The sequence below is a fragment of the Epargyreus clarus genome, unplaced genomic scaffold (genome assembly GCF_041222505.1).
Source record: "Epargyreus clarus isolate Ecla_fem2 unplaced genomic scaffold, WU_Ecla_fem_2.2 ptg000003l, whole genome shotgun sequence".
NCBI classification, from domain to species: domain Eukaryota; kingdom Metazoa; phylum Arthropoda; class Insecta; order Lepidoptera; family Hesperiidae; genus Epargyreus; species Epargyreus clarus.
The window spans coordinates 417152-441057 of record NW_027332211.1 but is presented as its reverse complement, the minus strand read 5'-3'; the positions used below and the strand labels follow the sequence as shown (position 1 = coordinate 441057).

The 23906-nt window shown below is 33.4% G+C and overlaps 2 protein-coding genes across 4 annotated transcripts in view; both read right to left on the bottom strand.

The window, feature by feature from the left end:
* Positions 1-14268, bottom strand: part of Dscam3 (Down syndrome cell adhesion molecule 3) — a 187498-nt gene extending 173230 nt beyond the window's left edge. For all 3 annotated transcript variants that reach the window (XR_012103075.1, XM_073082409.1, XM_073082410.1), the window contains exon 1: positions 14159-14268. The gene's annotated coding sequence lies outside the window, so the exon portion shown is untranslated. The remainder of the gene's footprint in view (positions 1-14158) is intronic.
* A 6921-nt stretch (positions 14269-21189) lies between these two features.
* Positions 21190-23906, bottom strand: part of LOC140749310 (cell adhesion molecule Dscam2) — a 206061-nt gene continuing 203344 nt past the window's right edge. Inside the window, exon 37 of the mRNA XM_073082405.1 lies at positions 21190-23134. Within this exon, the coding sequence (XP_072938506.1) occupies positions 23083-23134 (52 nt within the window). The 3' untranslated portion in view covers positions 21190-23082. The remainder of the gene's footprint in view (positions 23135-23906) is intronic.

The window sequence follows — 23906 nt, the reverse complement described above, 5'->3', positions numbered from 1 at the left end:
TGTTAGTAAAAAAAAATCAAAATGGCGGATTTTTGGCGCGAAATAGTAACACATTTAAAAAAAAAAGTTAACCGAACCTATCGAGTAGGGTATCAAATGAAAGGAAATTAAACGGAGATTATAAAAACATATTTGTATATATATAAAACAGCAAGGTGACTGACTGACTGACTAACTAAATGACTTTTTCATTTTTCAGAAATCAACGTACAGCCTAAACTGAGGACCTTACAGTTCTGAAATTTTGCACATAGGTTCTCTATATAGCGTGAATAAGTACTAAGAAAGGCCCTTTGAAAATTCTACCCTTAAGAGGGTAAAATAGGGAAAAACAGTTTTTTTGAAATCCTTTAATTTTGAAGCAACTGCTTTAAAATTTTGTATTTGGCTTTCTGTATAGGAACAAGGAGGCACTTATTTATCTCCATCCGAAAAATCAACCCCGTAGAGGGTTAAATAAGGGTTAAAAGTTCATTTGAACAACCGTCAATTTTGAAGCAAACACTATGAAATTTTGTATCAGGCTTGTTGGATAAAAATAATGAAATTCTACCTCTAACGAGGTAAAATAATGACCGAAACTTTGAATTACTGAAGTTATATATTTTATAGACCGTAAATGGTGAATATTTCTCGCGAAATAGTAACACGTTTTAAAAAAAAATAACCAAACCTATCGAGTAGGGTGTCGAAATAAAGAAAATTAAGAGTAGATTACTCATACATTATATAATATATCTTATATATAAAATTCTCGTGTTAGTTACCGTACTCCTCCGAAACGGCTTCACCGATTTTCACCAAATTTTATATACATATTCAGTAGGTCTGAGAATCGGCCACTATCTATATTTTACCCCTAAGTGATAAGGGTTGTTCGCCCTTACCATTTTTTTGTTTATATGGCAACACAACGTTTGCCGGGTCAGCTAGTACATATATACACATCGATATGACTGTCTGACTAAATGAGTGAGTTGCTGTGCAGAGATCAACACAAATGGAAACCGCTGAACTTAAGCGTGCTGGAATTTTACACATTTATATAGCGTAAATGAGCACTAGGATAAAATAGGATAATATCGTTTAAACATCTTTTGTTTTTGAAGCAGACACCTACTATGAATCTTTGTATTGGCTTTCTGGATAAAAATAATGAAATACGTATTTCACTGCTTTTGGAAATTCTACTTCAGCCTTTTTGGTGCAGTCGGGTTTTTGATTTTTTAAATTAATTACTTGTTTATTTTTTTTTTGTACAACTAAAATATAAATCGATATACTAAAATATGTATCGATAATTCAATAGTTAAATAGTATTGTGCCACAGATTAATAAATAGTTACTAATTGTGCACAGTGATCGATCTGGTCCCCCTATATGTTTAAGCAGCTAATAATAATCTGAATGCACGCATTAAATTTCTTTTAGATATTTTTTTTAGTTGTACCTTTGTTAGTAGTCTTAATATCTTAATTGTATGTGGTAAGCATGGATAGCCGGGCCAGTAGAATGTGATCTGGTTGGGAAGGATGGCTTTTTTGTTTGCTGCGCCATCGGTATGTATTTGAAAGATTGAAATTATAAATTTATAGACATGACAAAAATAATCTATATATGACATGACAAATATAGTCTTAGACATTGTTGATGCATGGTTCGAAGATTCAACATTGGGTAATAAACAATTACCAAATCAGACTAGTAGTACATACTTAAGAGTACATAAAACCATGTGAGTATCAAGATACTAATCTAAGACTCTTGGCCCATCTTGTATATTAACTCTAGTATGGCAATCTTTTAAAGTGAAACTAAAGCATTCGTCGGGCAATATAAAATATTCGTCATATTAAAATAGCTTTTAGCGAAAGGTCGCGAGTTTCAGTAAATATCTTGGCATTTTAGAAATCCATTAGTGCCGCTGCTTTGCTCATTAAGAGTTATAAAATTAGGTTAAACTATGAGCAAATAAATTCGCATGTTTCATAAAATATTTCCTAAATTAATTTTAATTTTATACCGTACATTTAAAGAAGAAATATGAATTTTCCTTTTCAGCTAATTTAAAACTTTATATTCAAAAAGTTTCGCTAAGACTTATGTCAGCACATGAATTGATTGACAGCAGAATGAATTGATTGAATTTAGTTCTATTTGCAATGATGAATGATGAATGGCGAAAAAAACCTTATGGGACTCTGTTACTAAAGATCACTTTTCAGTGTATTTTGATATGAAAATTTATGAAATAATTTGGGAAGAACATGACTTTAAATTAATTTACCTTTAAATTTATTAAACCCCAATCCTTATAAATATGATGCTTAATCTAAGCGTCGTTTTCATTTAACTAATCAGTACGATTAATTGAATCACTGGGTTATTAGTTCACCATAAACAAATTCTAACTTTAACTAAAATAACTCCTGCTTTCTAAATGTAAGCGTCGGCCATAATATGTAAAACAAATCAAGTGTTATTAAAAATCTGTCCATATTGATCCGCTTAAAAAAACTGAAAGACGAATATTCTTTTAAAACATAAGCTTGAAACATCGAATGATTTCATTATCAGGAATCAGTACCATTGGGATGGAAATTACAGTATAATAACATAGTTTTACTTGAACTTTTTTTCTTATGAAAAAACAATAGATCCCTGCGAATGGCGTGCTCAGTGAATAATTAAAGTTTGAACTTTGTGAACACATTCTACGCCTCGTTACGTTAGAACAACAAAATGGATTGTTCATAAGTGAACAAAAAAATCTACCTCTTATTTATTTAATTTTTGCGCTAATGTCTACATTTTTACACTATTAAGATAGCTGTCGAACCTGTAACAAGCGATAGCTATTCTTGGTAATTGACAAATGAAACTAAGTTGTGTAATTGATTTCATAATCAATTTTTGTTCAAAGGCTAAAGATTCGTAATTATAACGTATACATAATTATACGTACACAAAGTAAAATAAGTAATTAATTTTCGATTTAACTTTTAACAACTAATTACTAAGTTTAACGCTAATAAGTTTAGAAATAGGCCTTTGAAAATGTAGCTCCTTACAATGACATTTTAGGCTATACATCTATGCCTACCTATGAATACTAACAATTAGCAGTAGTATATAAATACAGTACAATACACAATATTTCTTTACTCCTCTAAATGGATGGATAAAACTACAACAACAGTAAAAAGCAGCAGTGTATCTAACGAAAATAACACGTAGAGACAAAATGAAACCATTGGATGATTTTTATTATTTACAAAGAGACTATGGAAATAAAGAAAGTATAGGCTTAATATTTTATGAATTTATTACAAAGAACACTTAACAGAAATTTATAAACTTTGTATATACAAGGGAAATACTGATACTTTGTCAGTAACTATTTTGTCATTAAGAAGACTCCCTGCACAGGCAGCGCTGCCATGAAGTGTAACTTCTCAAGTTGTAAAACCAAGTGAAATTAAGTATCTCCCTCCCACTCTCCCTACATTGGCGTACATGTATCATCCCGGATATTCTTTACTTACGAGTAGTTATAATCATTCACTACATTCTGTGAAAATTGCTATATTGCTTAATAAAGTTGGTGTAATGGTTAAACCATTTAAGTTAAGCTGTTTTATAAGTATTATATAACAAACATATAATATTTACTATTTGAACCCGAATCACACAATTAATCACATTTAAAACATGAAACGTCTTATTCTCTTTGTATATTCATTTGCACTATTTATTGTACCACATTGTATTTTAAAAGAGTGTTAGCTGAACTGCTTACGTCTACGAATATTTAAGAAGGAAACATTAGTGCTTCGACGTTGTGTAATTAAGAACGTAATCATTAATGCTGAAACAATCTTAAAGAAACGTTTTCCAGGCTTTTCATCTTTACAAATTAACTTTATTCTTATTTGTATAATTGTAACTGAAAACGTTATTTAGTAAATAAACTACCATAAGATATATATTTTTTAATCTTTTGAAATACTTGTTGTACACTATTTCTACAAGCAAAAAATATAGGTATGGCACTGTCTAACTGCAAATAGTTCAAAAAACTAAAAAACACGATTTTATGATAAATTCAACTAATAAGTAGAAAATAATTTTCAATCTAAGAATCAATTAAGGAACAGTAAATAGTATAATTGTGAAAAAAGTGAAAAAGCGTGTTTTTAGTTTTTTGAACTATATTTATTTACTAAATTGTTAGTATTTGTTGTTATAGCGACCACCATTATGCATCGTTTGTAAAAAAACAAGTGTCTATCCTATCTATTACGGTTTAAGAGATAACGCCCAGTGACAGACGAACGGACAGCGGAGAGTTTCGTTTTAAACTTTGAGTACGGAATCCTAAAAATCATTCTACAAGAGGGCATTATAGATATGTTTCAGAACATTTGAGTTATAGGGAAATAACATTATTATTGCCTAAACTAAAAATCATCCTATAACAGTTACGCCTTATTGAAACTAAAAAGCAATAATTATTAGCAATCTTGTAAGTTGCGATGAACTTTCTCTAAGGCGCTTGAACAATCTCGCCTCGAAAATCGTTAATCCTGAGGATGTTGATAAGGACAATGGTACAAAATTATTAAAATCGTGTATTGTCCTCGGTTTTTGATAATTCTTCAAAATTTTAAATTAAACTGAACGTTCAAAGTAGATAGAAATCGGGTTCAAAGATTCCGTTACTTGTTACTTACATACATACATACATACAACCCAAGCTAATAAAACCGTGTTAAAAAACCTCCCCAGTATACAAACTTTATAATATATCAATTTATATTGGTATATAATCAACGAGAGGAAAATATAAGAAACTCCCAGTTTTCCCCAAAATTTGAGTTAAAGAAACTTTCTCTTGCAAACGTCAATATCGTTTCCACATAAAAATACGACCAATAAAATTGGTGTGGCTCTTTTACGACTTGTAAATTTATATAGGGTCGGTTTCTAGCGATGTCACCTGTTTCGCGACTTATCTCGGGCTGTATAAAAGTTTTGACGTCTCGGGAATTTAATTGGATGTGTTGGATTGGATTGGATAAGAAATATCCAATTGCTTCAAAACGGTGTAATGTTTTTAAGTGTTTGCACGAGCATGTGTGTGTTATGTGCATTTGTGTACTCATGAAGCCTACACGGTTTACACTCTTAAGTACGTTTCGTGTATTTGATATCTGCATTTTTTAAATCATTTATGCTGTTAGTTCACAATTTTAGTCAATTTTCAATTCGTGGATACTAGAAACATATTTATCAATAGTACCTACATTATTTTATTATAATGAAGGTTACTATGACGACCCGCGTGGCGGAGCGGTCATTATACCGGTCTGACGCGCAGAGGGTCCCGGGTTCGATCCCCGGCCAGACAGAATACTAAATGATTCAGGTTTCTGTTTCTGGGTCTGGATGTTTTTGTATTTGTCTTTGTGTGTGTCCATGGCACCCACGGTAGTGGTGGGTTGTGGGTCCTAGTGTGGGGCTGTGAGTGTAGAAAGCGTTAAAGCGTTATTACTATAATGGTAATTTAGATGTATATAAAATATTTGATGTGATATTTATATTATACTCATATTAACAATAAATGAAGAAGAAGAATTATAGCTTGAGATGAATTTAGTTACTTCATCCATATATTTTATCTGAAATGCGTTAAAGTTAAGAAACAATCCAAACATACATAAAACGTATATATAGGGTGAATTTTTCAAACAGGCCTTCAGGGCCAAATCCAAAACTATAAGGATAAGCGAAAAATGCTGAAAGGAGTTACGAGGCCGATTTTAATAAAAACTAAAACTGCATCATTAGTTTTTTAAAAGTATCTAACTTTTTCCCTAGCCGGGAATCGAACGAGTTCATTTTGAAAAAAAATACACCGTCTATATTATTCCACTATCTGATAGTGTTGCTTATAAATCAAAATCTGGGAAGCAACTGCTAAGTAAACTAACAAAAACTGGGATAAGGTAATAAATAACTGTTCAAAATAGATAATTATTTTACCACCGTTGTGTTTCTCATTGAATAATAAACAAACTTTGCGTCTTCAGTGGTTATCTAGATATGATATTTTACTTTTGTAGTTTTTCTATTTGTTTTGGGACCAGTAATGAGAATGCATTATTCATTAGAAGTCTATTTGGTACATCGCCTAAGTATATATAGGACAAAAAGACGTATTAACTTGGAAATAATTCAAAAGCGAAATAAATTACTGTTAAAAATACTTCTTAGTGGAGTGGAGTGCCGCGCGACATGTTTCGTGAATTATAAACGAATGTTCCGACATCTTGAGAGCTCGTCTAGATATGTTATTTTATTTCTTTGGTTTCCATTCTTTGGATTTCGTATACAATAATATTTGGCTATACGGTATTTATTGTCACAAAATCATAATATTGCATCTACTGAAAATATTCAATGGCGTAGAAATATAATTTATGTAAAGTGGGTTGGATTCGTACACAAGCAAAACTCCTATATGAACGATATAATGCAGGCTTTGAATGCATGTGTTGCATTTAATTGCATTAAAACTGTGTTTGAATTTTATAACGTTAAATAATATTTAACATTCAGTATTCAGCATTATCATAGTAAACTTCAATTAATCGAGGATACTGTCTGGCTGTTCGTGTGTATTTTAAAACAAGAGCTGTACAATATTATTTATAGAGCCTTCAGGAGCGGACAATGAACTTAGCTCCGTGAGTTTACACCTGTGTAAGCTCATTTTTATGAAACGAGATTGCATAATAACACTGCAATGATACGCAAAAAAGGTTAAGTTTTGTTGATTGATATATTACGTACTAGCGTCACTCCTGACTTTGCATGCGACCATTTATTTGCTTAATTTCAAATTTAACAAAAATCTTATACTCATTAAGACAGTTTTTAAATTTTTGTTGGTTTTGTAATGTCCGGCAAATTACTCAGAGTCCTAAAATTACGCATAGTACTTGGCACTGGTACATCAATCGACGTAATGTATGTGTAGTATGCAACTTTAGTTTAAATTCATAGTTTAGAGAGCCTTATTAATCACTGCGATAATTGATCAGTGCCGAACGAAAACCAATCCCGACTTCTACTACTACTACTATTATACTCGTATTGCATAAAAATCAACATTTAGATTGCTCAAACTCAAACATCATCATCAGCATCATCATCATCAATCAATTACTGTCCCACTGCTGGCCACGAGTCTTCTCTCTAAAACTAAACTTAATCAGTTTTCGATATACGAGCACCATTTTGTTATAACGCCTGTAATAAGTTATTCTTGCAAACTTGACACATAAATTCGTACACGATTTGAGCATTAGACTTTTCCCAGTAAATGTACTCGACCTAAATGCATATTATATATTCATGGTTTTATCAAAGCCTCCCCGGGGACTCTAAGTTGTTTTACAGAATCACTTTTTTTGATTATAAATGTGGCTAACAGGCAAGTATTGTTCAGAACTTCATGTGAAGCTTTATTGTAGAGAGCGCATATGTATGTTTGAGTGTACATTTGCCAACTAGTCATTAATAGACAAGGTTTAGTCTCTAGGGAAAGCACCGAATTTAGATCGAATCTATACAAAATTTATTTGAGGTGACAGACGTCGAATGGTTGCAGTGAGCAATTATTATACTGAACAAGTGAAATAATTAGCTCGCTTCATAGGCATTAATAGCAGCACTATAATAGTTCAGTCACACATGGAAGGCTTCTCACATACTACGAGTACGTGTAGGTACATACAAATTAAATATTATACAAATTAAATATTTCATATTAAAATATTATAATAATATGTTTTTTATTATAGGAGTAGCATACTAGCATGCAGTCCATCTGCTGGAAAGTGCAAATTAATTATTATTTGTAAATTATTATTTAGCATTTTTGTTAATTTAATATGATATCGTAATTAATAATATTATTTATGTAAAAAGAAAAGTAAATTTTGGTGTAAAAATTGTTTTGATTACCTGATCGCGTATTATGTAAGCAAGTAAGTAAGTATAGTCCGCGCCGCCAAACTGCTAGTCCGCCCTGAAGTTGTTGCGAGCAGATGTAGTCATACAATTTGCAATGTGACGCGATTCGTTTCTATATTCAGTACCGACTAGCAGTTTTACTCGGACTAGACGAGTACAATCACGATTCATTTTTTCATTTTTACAAGAAAGGCGTGTAATAATGTAAAAAGTAAATATCTTTAAAGACGTGTTATATTCACCAACTAGCCTTTTAACACACACCAAAACCATAACGATAAATAATCTTTAGACTCGGCTCGAAATTATCTTAAATTTAATATAAAATAGAAACCAGTATCATACAGCCAATTTCATAAAGGTGGTTCGTGTAACTTTTCGTTCGTCATCTGTCAAACGGTTAGAAGACATGACCTAACCCCACAAGGCTAATCTCGTTTGAAACTCAAAGGATCGGGATAGTTTAGAGAGCCTTCTGAGAGGTTCAATGATGATCCAATAATATTTTCATCAAAGTGATTGGGTTAAATTCGAAACCCACTTTATTTAGAGCTGTCGATTTTGAAGTACATCTAGGGAGTGATACGAGTAGGTAACTTGATACCAGTATCTGCTTACGTTAATTTTTAATGTATTCGATCATTTCCAATTAATTATTTATATTTATGTTCATTTTATACAACAAGTCATAAAATTTGTACAAACTATAACTATATTAAATATATAAACTAAATAAACAATTTAAATTTAAATAAACAATGATACCTATATCAAAAAGCGTTTATAAAAATATATATAATTAGCTGACCCGGCAAACTTTGTACCGCCTCAAAATCTATTTAACAAATATATTTCATATAAAATATAGCCTATGTTACTCGTGGATAATGTAGCTTTCGAATGGTGAAAGAATTTTTAAAATCGGTCCAGTAGTTTTTGAGCCTATTCATTACAATCAAACAAACAAAGTTTTCCTCTTTATAATATTAGTATAGAAAACATGTAGCATGAGAATTTATTTCACTGACAAAGATATAAAGACACATTATAACCCAGAATCGTAACAACAATTTAAATTCATCGACTATTCCAATACTGAGCCAAGAATCTAACCCATAATCGCCTGTCCTACAGACTAGTAATAAGTTGCCTTAGACGGTTATCCTCCTAAAGTATGCCACATTAATGATATGAGAGAGGACGGTTCATTAATATGGAAATATATTACAATGTCCGACGTACGGTAGCTAAGCGACACATCGATTACAGACAGACAAGTACTTAATTGTTGTAATTAAGCTTCAGAAGATTCGACCCAATTCGATTGTACGTAGTCCAGTAATAGTCTAGGAATATTCTCCTTTAAACAGTCCTGATGTCCATTATGGATGTCTTGCTATTTTTTATTAATACAGAAATAGCGACCCGATTCCTATTTCTGTGTGTAGTCATACAGTCTACCTTATTATAGATGGCCATTACTGTCCACGGACACCTTTAATCAACCCTAGATTATTAGAGAAAATTAGAATCCCAACTCATATAGTAATAGAAGCTCATTTAAGGGTGGCAAAACCTTTCATGATTCGACTCCAGTAGCTTTTAGATGTCCATGGACTACAATATTATTTGTTACTTTAATTTTAGAAAAAATACAGCAGCTAAAGGTTGTGATGCCGCGTCAGTATCACGGACAGTTCAACCATCCTTATCTATCTCACCGGTCTTCAAAGAAAATGAAAGTAGGTTTTTGTAATTAGTGAAGTAGGTTAGCAGGAAAAGTTTTTACGTGTAATCCTATTTTTAATGAATACAGCTCTATATTCAGGTTAACTAAATTAGTAAATGTCTTTTGATGGTCGGCGGTCGCGTATCGCACAAACTTCGCTAACTGTCCTGGACACGCCAACCGCACGACATTAGGCATAACATTTGAATATTTTTGTACTACTCTAGCACGTTATGGTGGTTTTATGCTAAAAGCCACCATTTCCATTACTGTACAAAGTGGACAAGTTCTTTTTTTGTGATATTTCGAAATGCTTTGATGGTATGTAGTTTATGCTAGGTATTTCGTGTAAAATTCTATTGAATTCGAATTTATGTACTTTTTGACTAAACAGGATTTGGTTTTAATACAAGTATGCTATTAAGCTTTATGAAGTCCATCCATCTATCCTTTATCAGCTATCAGTCTAAATAAAGTCATCCCGTTTAACTATGAGTTAAGAGTTGGACATTATGGTGATTGGTACCTTATCAATATATCCTCAGTTTATACTAATAGAATAAAATAATGGTGAATGAGATTTCAGGTAGAACTCATTCCGCAACCCCTTAATTTAATTCATTGACCGTCCCCTATATAATAGCTGATCTTCATACAGTAACGTTGAAACTAATATTTTTTGCAGTCATAGATGTAGCTTACGAAAGTCAAACTATAAAAAAATCAATGAACTTATCAAACTTAATTAACATGATATCATAAAACGACTGATTGTAATAAAATAACACATGCTGCTGTCTCAGCCTGTAATGAAGATAACATTATTTTTTTTACAATCTGATAATGGTTGACCGAGGGATTTGAAAGACGCAACGCTTGACAACATCGAGATTATTTAATAGATAGGCTAGACATTTACATTACAATTTATCACTAGTCAGAAGTCTAGTAGAAAAAACAACAACAAAAGTATAACATATTTCATAAAACGAAGGCAATACTCAAGTTAAAATTAAGTTATTGAGTTTGACCCATCCAAAGGACGGTGGGTTTCTTTAGATGTTATTCTGGATTTCTTCACGTCTGGAATTGAATGTTTGCAATATTTGTAAGTTTGTACTGGTTTATAAAGTAAGCTATTCTTGGTAATAACCTACGCAAACACTTGAATAGTTAATTAAAACAAACGACATTAAACAACATATTTTGATTATGTATATATCGTTAGTTTAAAGGTACTTACACCCTATGGATATGCTATACTTTCCACTAAAAGTCATATTTTCTTAATACGTTATTTAAATGCTTAATTAATTTTGCAGACAACCTATTATTAGGTTTCCATTTAGGTCGTATAAATAAACCACGTTCTGTAAATAACTATTGAAATACGAATAACATTATTCTGGAAGTCTTTTGTTTCGACCACAATATCAAATGTGCCATAATTTTCGACATTACATTACGTTCGGATACGTCAAAATTTTAATTGATAATTAATCAATATTAACCAATAATAATAGTTAAAACCACAGATTTAGTATTTTATTTAAGGTTAAAAGTAAAAGAAGCTAAACCATTTATAGTTGTTAAAAATATACATTATTTAGAGTTATTTCTTTACAAATTAGTTAATATTATAATGATTGTATATATAACTGTATTTGTGTGATTTAAAATAGATAAACTCTCGTTATCTCTCGTTATTGGGTAACATGGTAGAACCCATAATGCAAGTGTAAAATGAATAATAAATTACCGACACTAAAACAAGTTATGAAGTTATTCACCTACTGCGGTTATCACCTAATATACATAGACATGGCCGGTCTCCTCCCACTTTATTTAAGAGGTCTACTTCGAGCGGTTCATTCTTAATTGGTGACGGAGAAGTGTTTCCATGCTAGGCAAATGTGTCTCACAAACTCGGGATACAGGATACTCGTAATAACTATAATTTGTATACTACCGTTGAAAATCTAAAAAGGTTTTGATAAAACAAATACATTGTGAATGAACCCTAAGCTTTGTAGCGGGTCCCTAAGGGCCTGTTCATATCAGAGTTGGCAACAACACATAACAAGAACAACCGTTCCAGTACTGGGCTATTGTCTTTGCTATAACCTTGGAGTATACTACTAGATGAAGAAACCTACATGCATGTTAGTACTTTCTACATATATAATTTTTAATATATATTGCATGTATCAGCATACAAGTGGTACACCTCCTGGTAAGGGGTCGCTGCTCATAGACAAGTGTTTAAGCGCCAATAAAATTGAAATCCTACTAGATTTCGTCCATCGAAGCTTTTTTCTATTATGGATAAGTTAGAATGCCTCATATTAATGCATCTTTATTAGTTATTACTACACCCTTTATACAAGAACGAGCATTTGCCCGCGGCTTCGCTCGCGTTACGAAGTAATATTTTCATCCCCTATTTTATCCCCTTGGAGGTAGAATTGATCAAAATCCTTTCTTAGCGGATGCCTACGTCATAACATCTACCTGCATGCCAAATTTTAGCCCGATCTGTCCAGTCAGTCACCTTTGAGTTATATATATTTAGATATTGCAGCGTTTTAAGCTGCTGATTAAAGATATATATTTGGTAGGATAATATAGTGGTTAAAAAATTGTCGAGCTCACATTCAGGGGTCCAATTTTCAAATCAAATCGTCTTTTTACAAAGTGAAGTGCAGAATTTTAATAACGAAAATATCGTAAAGTAACATGCACTCAATGTAACTAACATCGCCACACCTACGCTTATGATATCGATAACAAATTACTGTCCCGTTGTTAGGCACAGGTCTACTCTCAGAGGGAGAGGCGTTAGGCCATATTTCATTGCGTTGGTCAAGTGCAAAATCGTTGGCTTGACACATCTTTAGAATTTTTATTTAAATAACTCTGTATGTAGGTTTTGTAACCATATTTTCTTCACCGTTACAGCACCTGAAAATTAATTTTAATAAGGAATAGAAAACCACAGGTCTGGGATTCGAACGTTGGACCCTATGAACGAGAGGCACAGTTTCAACCACTATCAAAGCTTATCATGCAACATCGCACGAGTAAGTATGTGTTTTTCGAATCTTGTGTAAAAGAATTATAAAAAAATGTTTCTTATTGTTAAGCCCACACAAAACTGTTTTTCCTCTTTCCTGAAATCGTTTTGTATTTGCGCGCCCCCGCTTCGGCCTAGGTGCTATCATTAACTCTGTTTTTATTTGGACATTCATTAACAAATTCGAAAACACCAAGTTTTTGTAGCTTGAAGTCATAATAAGAAAATCCTTAATGAGGTACCTTTTCAGTTTCTCTCTTTGTATTAAGTGTTTTATAAATATATTAATACTATTTTTTTATGATTTTTCATAATGAACATGCTTGTAATCCAACATAATATTTATAAAAATTGTAATTAGTATAACGACAAATGAAATTCTGCCATAGGTCAACCACAGATGCGTTATTATCCCTCAAGACTTAATTGAAGTGCATGATTAGTTTACTATTTTAATATAATAACGATAATTTTTTTGACAATAAACACTGAGTTTTTGGTCATCAAGTAGAGGGTTGCATATAGGATCCTATGCCTCAAGTTACTTTTTCATTTACTTATTTTCATATGTGATTATAGAACCTATAAATGGAGTTGCCGTGTAAATTTGTCTGCGGTGTTTAAGGTAAAATACAAAAATATGTCATCCCTAAAAAGCTATAAAAGCTTCAATTAACTTCAAATTAGCCTGCAATTGAACTTAATATTGAAGTTTTTCAGAATAACAAACAAATTTCTACTTATATAGCTTCCATTGTACGTGACCACAAAATTATAAATCTAAAAGGTATGTACATACATTATAAGAATATTGTTATAGCTACATAAATAATTATAATCACTGAATAATGTTTTCCTGAATAATACCATGTTAACCAATATAATATTCTTCCTTGTAAACATACCAAGATAACTAAATCTTATAGAAGTAAATTACTTATAGAAATTGTAAATAGAAAAATATATAAATTATTCATTTTACTGCAAATAAAAATAAACGTTCATATCTTTATCTCACCAACAAAAAAATAAAAAATATATATTTTTACGTGAAATATAAGACCTCCGTACTCGATAATATCTTACTAATAATATAATAAGCTCGGAATTTGATACGATCATGCCGTTTCGTTATTACACCACTATCGCTTATGAAGTAAGTTACTAACATAGAGGCTGTTATCTTAACAAACGTGCACGTAACCAGGAACAGCTGTTAAAAAAGCTCTCCCCTAAGAAGTACGGAATATTAATTACCGAGCTCTCCAAGGAACTTTAACCCTGCAATGCTCGGGTCAGGCTTAATTGGTACGTACCTAGTTCCTGTTTATCTCACTGTTTCCTTCGCACTGAGGGTTATATGGTTCGAGTGAGAGGGACGGAAGGTTGGTTGCACTCGCGCACACCCGCCGGCGGTGGCGGCTCGGGGCTGACTAAATCTGTGCTGTTTAAGCCAGGTCAGGTCACATGTTGGGGCTCGTTTACACCCTGAACAGAATCTCGTGAAACTTTATATTGTTTCCATTCCTTGGTAGTAGTAGTATAACAGTAATAAGTGGTACCTTAGTGCGTAGATTTCATTTGCGATTTGATTAATGTCTTCAAAGTCATCTTTTGTCAGCTTCAATTTTGATTTATGTTTTTTGTACAGAATTATTTTTATTCTTAGCAATTCTTTAAATATTTAACACTAAATCTTAATTTAACATTTAGTTGTCGTTATTGGTATATTTATAACTGACAATGAAAATAAGATTTTTAAATTAGTAAGATTAAAAAGTAAAATATCGAGAATCTGGGGCAAGCACACTTCTTTCTTCTATTTACAATACAAATACCACAATAAATCATACAATTTCATTGAAATACACCCTCAATATGAATAAAGCCTTATTCAGCATCCCTCTCACACAAACAGTAGTGTGTAGAGACACAAACACACATGCGCAAGCATTCGTAACCTTCGTAGAATTTGATACATTTTTTTACATGTGTGTGAAAGTGTGTATGTAGTGGTACGTTTGTACGTACACTACGAAAATGGCCGCTGAATAAACCGCGCATGCGTGACAAAACAATATCTATGAACATCTGTAAACTAAAGTGAGAATCAATTTTGAAATGTATGCGAAGAGAATAAGGTCCGTGAAAGATTTCGAAGGTGGTTTGGAAATGTTTGTAAGAAAAAGCGGGCTTTTGAAGTTCGGACTTAGGAAAGGTAAAGGACACTTCTTAATGCAAAGTGTGTATGGATTCAGGATGTGTACTCGTATGCTTACAGAAATTTCCTGAAGTAAGTATTAAAGCAATAAAACTGAAAAGCTTCACCTTTAGGACAGGACCGACAAGAAAAATACAACTTATTGAATAAACACTCAGCTAAGAGCGAGTTGGGCTCGCTTTTAGCATTGAGGATTTCTTACACAACATTATTGTGTTGGTAAGAATTTTATAAAGAAAATGTTTTAGTTGGGAATCTTTAGTGAGTGACCGATCAAACTTGGCCTTTGTATTATGCTTTTTTCCATAATATTCCCAATATATTTACTCCAGTTTAATGAATCGTGCTGATTGAAAGGTAGGTATCGTATCGAATCGACAAACTTTATTTTATCTATTATATAACATATGTATAATACATATTCCAAAGGAATAGCCTTTTAAAAGAGGGATAAATTTACTTATGTTTATGCTTCCTATTTGCACGGAACTCTAAAAATGAGGAAAAAATATTGCTCGCGAAAAATCAAGGAAAAAGGAAACGTAAACGAAATGTATTCAACCTCAGATTAACCGTTCGGTCTAATATCCATTAAGTTAGTGGATCAGTTTAGGGTTCGATTCTTGGCCTAGCAGAAAACTCAATTTTATCTGGTTACGGTCGTATCAGTACAAATGGAAATTGTGTTGTCGATGTCAGATGCATAGCAGTATCTGCATAAAACTACAATGCTGCAATAATGAAAGAAGGTAAAACGAATATGGTTGGATCCGGTAAGTGCTACGGTGATACTTTCTAGCAGTTCTTGCGTTTCGTTGAAAAGGTGTCGGTGATAGCTGGCTTGCATACTTGAATATGAGATGATCTGCAGTGACCAGTTACGATCATGTGAATTTTATATTTGTTTGTTATTTAAATTCATTTTCAAAATATAAATAATAAAGAAGTAGATACGATGATCCTGTCGCCATAGCTAAAGTTAGACCATCTTTCGCAGCGTCCAAATCACGTCAATCTTTTTCTGCGTATAATATGAGCGTAATAAAAAATCAACGTGAAACGTGATGTAATATTTTTACTTAAATTTAATTACGAGTTACGACTATTTACTTAACACATAACGTAATATCCCCGCCAACAAAGTCGCGGATCGAAGCTAGTATAAAGGTACAAAGTAAACATTATGTGTTACAAATTTAAGAACATTTATTTAAATTACCTTTGTAATTCAAATCGAACTAAACTAGTGCACGGAAAATGGAAGGTATTTTCGTACATGCCATTTTTCAAAACCGGCACCTACAGTGCGTAGGATATAAATTTTGAAATATCCGGTGCACAAACATGGCTTCGTTACTGGGATTTTATTACAACATGCACGGATTTGTTTACTGAACTAGAATTTGTCGAATATTCACAACATTCCGTTATTTTGCTTCAAAATCCAAAATCCTGAAAGCTCGTTGACCTGGCAATTTTTGTATCGGATTTCGTAATCAAATTCAACGAAAATATTTCATCGAAATTGAAATGTATTTTGTAAACAATTTTGTGGATTAAGTTTCATTGAACTAATATTCAGTTACAAGTGGCATAAGCACTAACGTTTTTGTATACTTCTATTTAGTTTTCATCGTTTAGAATATAAAATATATTAACGAATATAAACGTTCGCCCTTAGTTTAGAATAATATTATTATTTTAATCACTATTTATTAAGAAAGTTTCCACTTGTGAGGACTAATGACCTCATTCGTAGTAAGTTTTTTTTTTATAAAAAGTATATAAACTGTATAGTCCGCCTGATGGTAAGTGGCTACTGCCGCCCATGGACATCTGTTATCAACCCCAGATAGGATTAAATATTTGTACTTGAGGTCGGACACAGATGCGCCGCTACCCCCGAGGACTAAGCTGGAACGCCTCGGAAATGTATGTCTCCCTTACCACACCCTACAAAACGGAACACAGCAGCACCTAACACTGCTGTTATTACGCAGAAATAGGTGTGGCGGTGGAGCCGCCGGAGTCGAACCACCTTAAGCAGCCTAACGCAGATATGTTACACACAAGAAATAGGTGTGGCTGTGGAAGCTCCACGATCGAAATGTAAAGATTCTACTACCTTTTAAAATATACTGTCACAACTAGATTATTAAGAAGCCCTGTAAGTTATTAGCTCTACGTGTCAAGTCTTATCTCGGCTTTCGACCTGGATCGTAGATCGAACCCTTTATATATTGCCCTAACTAGCCCTCCCTCCAAGATGCAACCTTAGCACCGATTGCCCTTACTACGAGATCAATCTGTAGGTACTATAAAAAATTAATTAATTAATGAATTTTGTGATCCACAGTGTAAGCATACTGGGTTAAAACATTTTTGTTTAAAAGCACTGCGATGAGGCATACACCTAAATAGTCTAGTCTAAAAATATATCTTTTATGTTATGTCCACATAAGCAAACATTATAATTTTGAATTTTTATTTTTGTTCCAAGGGGTACTTTGGATATTATGTAACTTGAAATATGACGATATACATGCATAACCTTTAAGTACAAAGCATGCCCTCGAGTATAGGTAGCTTTTAACTTTATGTGGCAGAATTCAAATCAAATTACACAACGAAACTGCATCCTTACATAATGAAAGCAGGGCAGCATAATGAAATTGCCTCGGAAGGCACGAGATAGGGCATAAAATTTTACAAGCTCGCCAATCGGACCTCATTCCACCCTCTTGTTTACGACGTGTATGTGTCGACACTCTGGAGGATGATCGTGTAGTATTTAAATGAATGTCCGATAAGTTTGTGTATATAACATACTCTTTGACTAATGGCGTAAATAAACTTGAAAGAAAGAAAAACTTTACTTCAAATATAAACATTATGACAAATAAAGGATAGTTAGGAAACACCAAAATAGAGCACTAAACCAAAAGGCTTATAGAATGGTTAGTACTATTTAAGTACCTTCAAAAGGTACCCAACGACGTGGGAGCGACGCCGGGTTATGTGGGATTTTTACCGCACTAAAATCCAATCCCCAAGGTTGCCGTCCTCAACGCTTTTTGGAGAACTCCGGGATCTCCGAGGGAACACAACGTCCAAGCGCGATGCCCCGATCGGGCTCTGCCCTGGGGGAGCACTTTTGGCTCCTCCCACATCATCTGGTGTTTACGACGGTATGCGACCACACATACCGTCGTCCTTCCCGGGGTTGCTTGCTGGATGGTTTGAGCTCCCACTCTTGCCGCCCGCAAACCCAGAAGCCCCCTTTTAGTCGCCTCTTACGACAGGCAGAGGATACCGTAGCCCTATTCTATTCCCGAGACTACAGGGAGTCTAGCGGTAAATTCACTTTAAAAGTGTTCGAAGAAATAATGCTTCTGGACGACAAGGCTATTATTACGCATGGTTTTTCGTTAAGCAGCAAATGACTATACAGTCCGCCTGACGATGACAACCCCAGATAAGATTAGAATTCTATCTGACGTCGACCACAGACACCGAGCTCTTTATTGTACGATAGGTCACTGTAAGTATTAATTTGTTTTTTGAAATAACATCACTATGCCCGAAGTATAATATCCCCTACTACTACTTCGCACGCAAACACAAATTTAACGCAGACACGCCCCGAGACATTTGGGTGCTACACAAACATTTGTTTCCGCCGGGAAACGAACCCAAAACCATTACTTACCGAGTTACTTACACTACACTAAAAATACACTATGATCGTTGTGTATACTAATAATTATGTGTAACTTGTGTTATAAGTACTATTTATATAAGAGACAAAGCCACATACCCACACTAACAAAATATAGATCTAAAATTCATAAAATAAGAGTAGTATATCATCTTTGCCTCGTCGAAAAACGAACAACTCTGTGTATTTAACTGACACAATGAGCGTTATTACAAGTAAAACACTCATATAATTTTTAAAACAAAAGATTTTTCAACGAACTACAAAACCCACTTAAGGAACCCCATGCACAAACCTACTCGCATAACTAGTAGTTAGTGAGTATAGTCGTAAAGGGTTGCAAGCCCGCTTTGTAAGCTTCCACACGTACAAGCGCGTTTTAACACCCTTTAAAACAGGCCTTCCGCCCTTTAGCACTCGTTAAAATGCGATTCCTCACCCGTTATGTCAAAACTAATTGGCACTTGTTGTTTCTCAAACAATTTAAATCTTCCTGTGCTGATAATACTATTAAAATTGGAACTATATATTAAATTGAGTAAATCTTTATGAATTTCATACTTAAGCTTCTTAAAAGAGGAACGTAGAAGATGTCAGTCAAACGAATTTATTGTTTAATTACAAGACGTTCAATTATGGTAATAGAACGTAGTCTTATATTGGTTTTAAACGAACATGGATTGCATCATTAATGGTGATATGCCACTGCCACCCATACATGAATCTACCTGATTAATCAATTTAAACCACATCGTAACAGAGTTCGAGTACATAACGATTTAATAGTACCTACCATTTCAGCACTGTATTTTTATTCAATACTAGTAGCACCCGCGGCTTCGCCCGCATTTAAAAAAAAATAACATGACATGCATAATCTGTAAAAATTGATCGTAGCAACTCAGAAAACTTCGTGACCTTATTATGCACAGTAACTTTGCTAATGATTGCACATGACCAAATGCATAGTTTACGACTCTATAAATATCATTATATTCATTTTATATGTATAGATAATGCAATAATACTTACTGCAGGTATACCAGATGAGTGAATTCTTATTGTCTAACGTTGCTCCCGGCCCCATTGTCTTGTCATTGTCTCCAAACGTAGTGAACGTCAAGAAAATTAATAGCTCGTTACTGGCGCGCCGCCAAAGTGCAGATTGAAAGGATCGAAGTGACGCCATTGAAGCCAAGAAAAATAATAATGTGGGACGCATCCAAAGAACAATTAGCAAATGATGTATTACTGATATTTTATTTATATATCCTTTAAAATGTCCTTATTGTTCTAATAATGTGATTTACTCGTAGGTACACTAATATTTGTCCCTGTAGTTCCGGGACCAGAATAGGGCTACGGTATCCTCTGCCTGTCGACTAAAAGGGGGCTTCCGGGGTTGCGGGTGACAAGATTGGGAGCTAGAAACGCCCGGGAAGGGTGGCGGTATGTGTGGACGCATATCGTCGTACGCATCAGACGGTGTAGCGAGCGTCAAGCTCACCAGGGCAGAGTCCGACGGGGCAACGCGCTAAGAGGATTCCGGTTGCGTTCCTTTGGAGATCCCGGAGCCATCTACGCAGCGCCGAGGACGGCCACCGGGGGGGTTTTAGTGCGGTAAAAATCCCACATAACCCTGCGTCGCTCCCACGGTACCGGGTACCTTTTGAAGGTTTCCCCCTCGTAAACAAAAAAAAAAGGTACACTAATATTATCGCCGAATCAACACATTGACACATTTTAAATATGTAGCGGGTATTCACGATACGCGGTATTATCGGTATTCGACCCAGTTGCACGGATCGTGGTCACGGCGAAACTGCGGTAGCGGAGAACCGTTGACAATCACAAGTGGGAGATTTTTCCATCTACCCTACATTTACTTCATATTTCTTGCTAGGCACGTCATTATCACGACACACATCGCTACCTTTATATTTCTGTAACAATATAAATAATTACCCACTGAATTCCAGTTTGAATTAATTTAAAACCATCTATTGATTGTAATTCCTAAGGCATTTTTGATTTCTGTTGCTTACTTATTAAATTACACTTACGAAAGGTTCATGTACCTAATTCTATCCTGCGGTAAGAATTTCATCTGATGATTCTTAATTTCCTTTTGACTGTTATAATTTGTTATTTAATGTGTTGTAATATAAAATGGCATTTACAAAACGTAAAATATACTTGCACTTTCTTCTGTATGACTATTCTTTGACGCACTTAGTAGTTGGCAGAGAGCATTTATGTTGATTGATTCAAATGAGGTATGGTATGTCTTCGTGACAAATTTGTGTTCCATTCGTTAAAGGAAAAGACAATAAAGGGCCTATTTATTTACAGGAGTGTCTGATATATCTTTTTGAACGTTTATGGATTACCTAAATAAAACGCAGAAAAAACTTGTAATTATATATTCACCTTACTTAAAACTATTGTATATTATTTACAGGAGCACAAGGGCAGTGTTGGTTATTGCAGGAAAATTCAGCGATTAGGCGTCTATTACGTAAGTGTACATACATTATCAATAATGATTAAATGTTTTCAGATCCAAATCTTGTTAGTTTTTACGACTTAGCTATTTTATTGAAATTTTAAGGAATGTCTAATTAAAATAGTCGTATTAAAAAAGTAATCCTTGCAATTAGTAAATCAACTAAGCGTGCGTTTATCTTATAATTTTTAATCAAAAATAAAATAAAGTTAGAAATAGGACAGCAAGAGTTCTTATACCAAATGTTGAAACAGCCTATAAATTTTAACCATTTAAAAGTGTTCGATACGATATAATAGTATGTACACTTACATAATAAGTCTGAGCGTGTAAAAAGTATACAAACCGACCAACAAGTAGCTAAAAAGAGAGGTAAAGTTCATCTAAAATCATGTTCATAGGTATATAAGTACAAATAACTGACAAGCATCATACAGTTTCATATAATTACGACAAGTAGCTGCTTCAAACAATAAAATTATCATTCCATAGGTACCTACTATATAAAAAACTGCTAATTAACCATAACACTATTTTTGTGCTAGGCAACAATATCAAATAATTAACCTACTATTTCATATCAAATTAATCAATAATTACTGAGCAAAATTTGACAATACCTGTTGTACTTATACATTAAATCCTATGTATAACTTATACGTATAGGTAAGTAAAGTTATCATCGACAATCCATCCTTTTACGTGTTAGCATTAAAAATAAAATAGTTATCATCATGATGAGCAATTGTTATTAAACTTCTTTTTAACAACAATAAAAAAGGAGGAAAATATTTAATATTCACTCGAAATCCTTGCAATCCTAGAAACCAGAAGAGATCATCGCTACATTGCTGTAATGAGGCAATAGGTATGATAGCAGCACCACCTCAGGCGATTGTTAATGAGTTTTACCATCTTTAAAATTTCTTTTACCATTATCACTATGATGATATATACATTTATAATTATTTATTATTTTTTCAGCTATAAATTACTTTATAGCGGCGTTTTAATTCAGGTATGTACCAATGTATTTATTATATCTGAGCATAATATTATTTTTTTCAAAGATCGTCGATGATAACGTTACTGTTACTATTATTATAATATTTTTTACACTGTTCGTGAGATATGATTTGGTACTCATAAGTATAATTATAATTATATATGTTCTATTGTTTTACTACAATCCAATGTATTTTAAATCTATTACGTCGGCGAATTTGGAGACGTCCTATTTCCTATATGCATTTGGCACAAGTTACTATGTTTTCTGAGACTAAACTGTAGGTATGTTCACGGTACTGTTGAAAATAGTCTGTTATGAGTATATTAGGGTCGATTGGTGTATTCTCTTTGTCCTTATCTTGTCTATCCGATTAATACCTTCACTAAAATTATTTTTGAATACAACCTAAATATTTCACAATCTTAAAAGGTATGTATAATTAAAATATTTTAGGCAGATTCACAACAGTAATTTATCTGCCGAATAGTTTCACTACGATAATAATTTAGTTCTATAAATATTTATACACCCTTAACAGTACGAGTATCAAAAAAATATTTTTGTTACAATATTATAATTTTGTTATATTTTTATCCATGTGGCTGTTACCCACGTAAAGATTGTCCGAATAGGCCTCGATTTCAAATCACGTACAAAACGCATAGAAATAGTTATTCACAAAAAACGTTTATAAAACAAAGTTTATAAATAATAGTTTAATTATCTAGGTAACAATTTTATAACATTAATCTATTTTGCTTGCAGCAGTCTTTATTGTCTTCGTATTTATACGTGTATTGTAAAATCTCTTCTCTCTTGTTCCTGACGTTGTTGATACCTGGAACACGATTAATAGGTTTCAGCGCCATCTGGCGTTTATAATAAAAAACTTAATAACGTATAGATTCCAGTGCCACCTAGCGTAACATGTGATAAGCTTAACCGTAGTTACGGAGGTCTCTACGAAACAAAGAAGTTACTGTAATGTTCCCTAGATGTGTCTACTGTAAATATTAAAACATGCCCCTGAACAAATATTATCTGCAAAATAATGCATATACCATATTTATTATTATTTATGCGCGTCCATCATTGGAGTCATAGTCATGAGACTGGTATAAAACCTCAAATAGGATTAGTTTGATTCTTATTTGCGTAACCACAGCTACTACGTTTGTAACTATAATATTCTGGGACAAGTGTGCGAGAAAGTTTAAAATAAAAACTCAAAGTCCCCAATCCAAAATAGGAATCTAAATTATTCATTAAAAATTTATCAATAACAACAAAAATAGTACGTCTGGTCGGGTATTGATAAACCGGGAATTGTCTATCGAAAAAGTAAGGGCATAGTTACACAAAGCTGATTGTCAATATATATTTATAATATAGGAATAGCGGACGAGCATGCAGTTCACCGGATAGTAAGCATACACTGTGGCCCATGGACATCTGTAATCAACCCCAGATAGGATTAGATATTCCCACCTGAGGTCGGCCACTGATGCGCCACTACCCCTGTGGAGTAACACAGCAGCGTTTAAGGCTGCTGTTGAGGCGGAAATAGGTGTGGCGGTGGTGCCGCCGGAGTCGAACCACAAAGAGTTCTA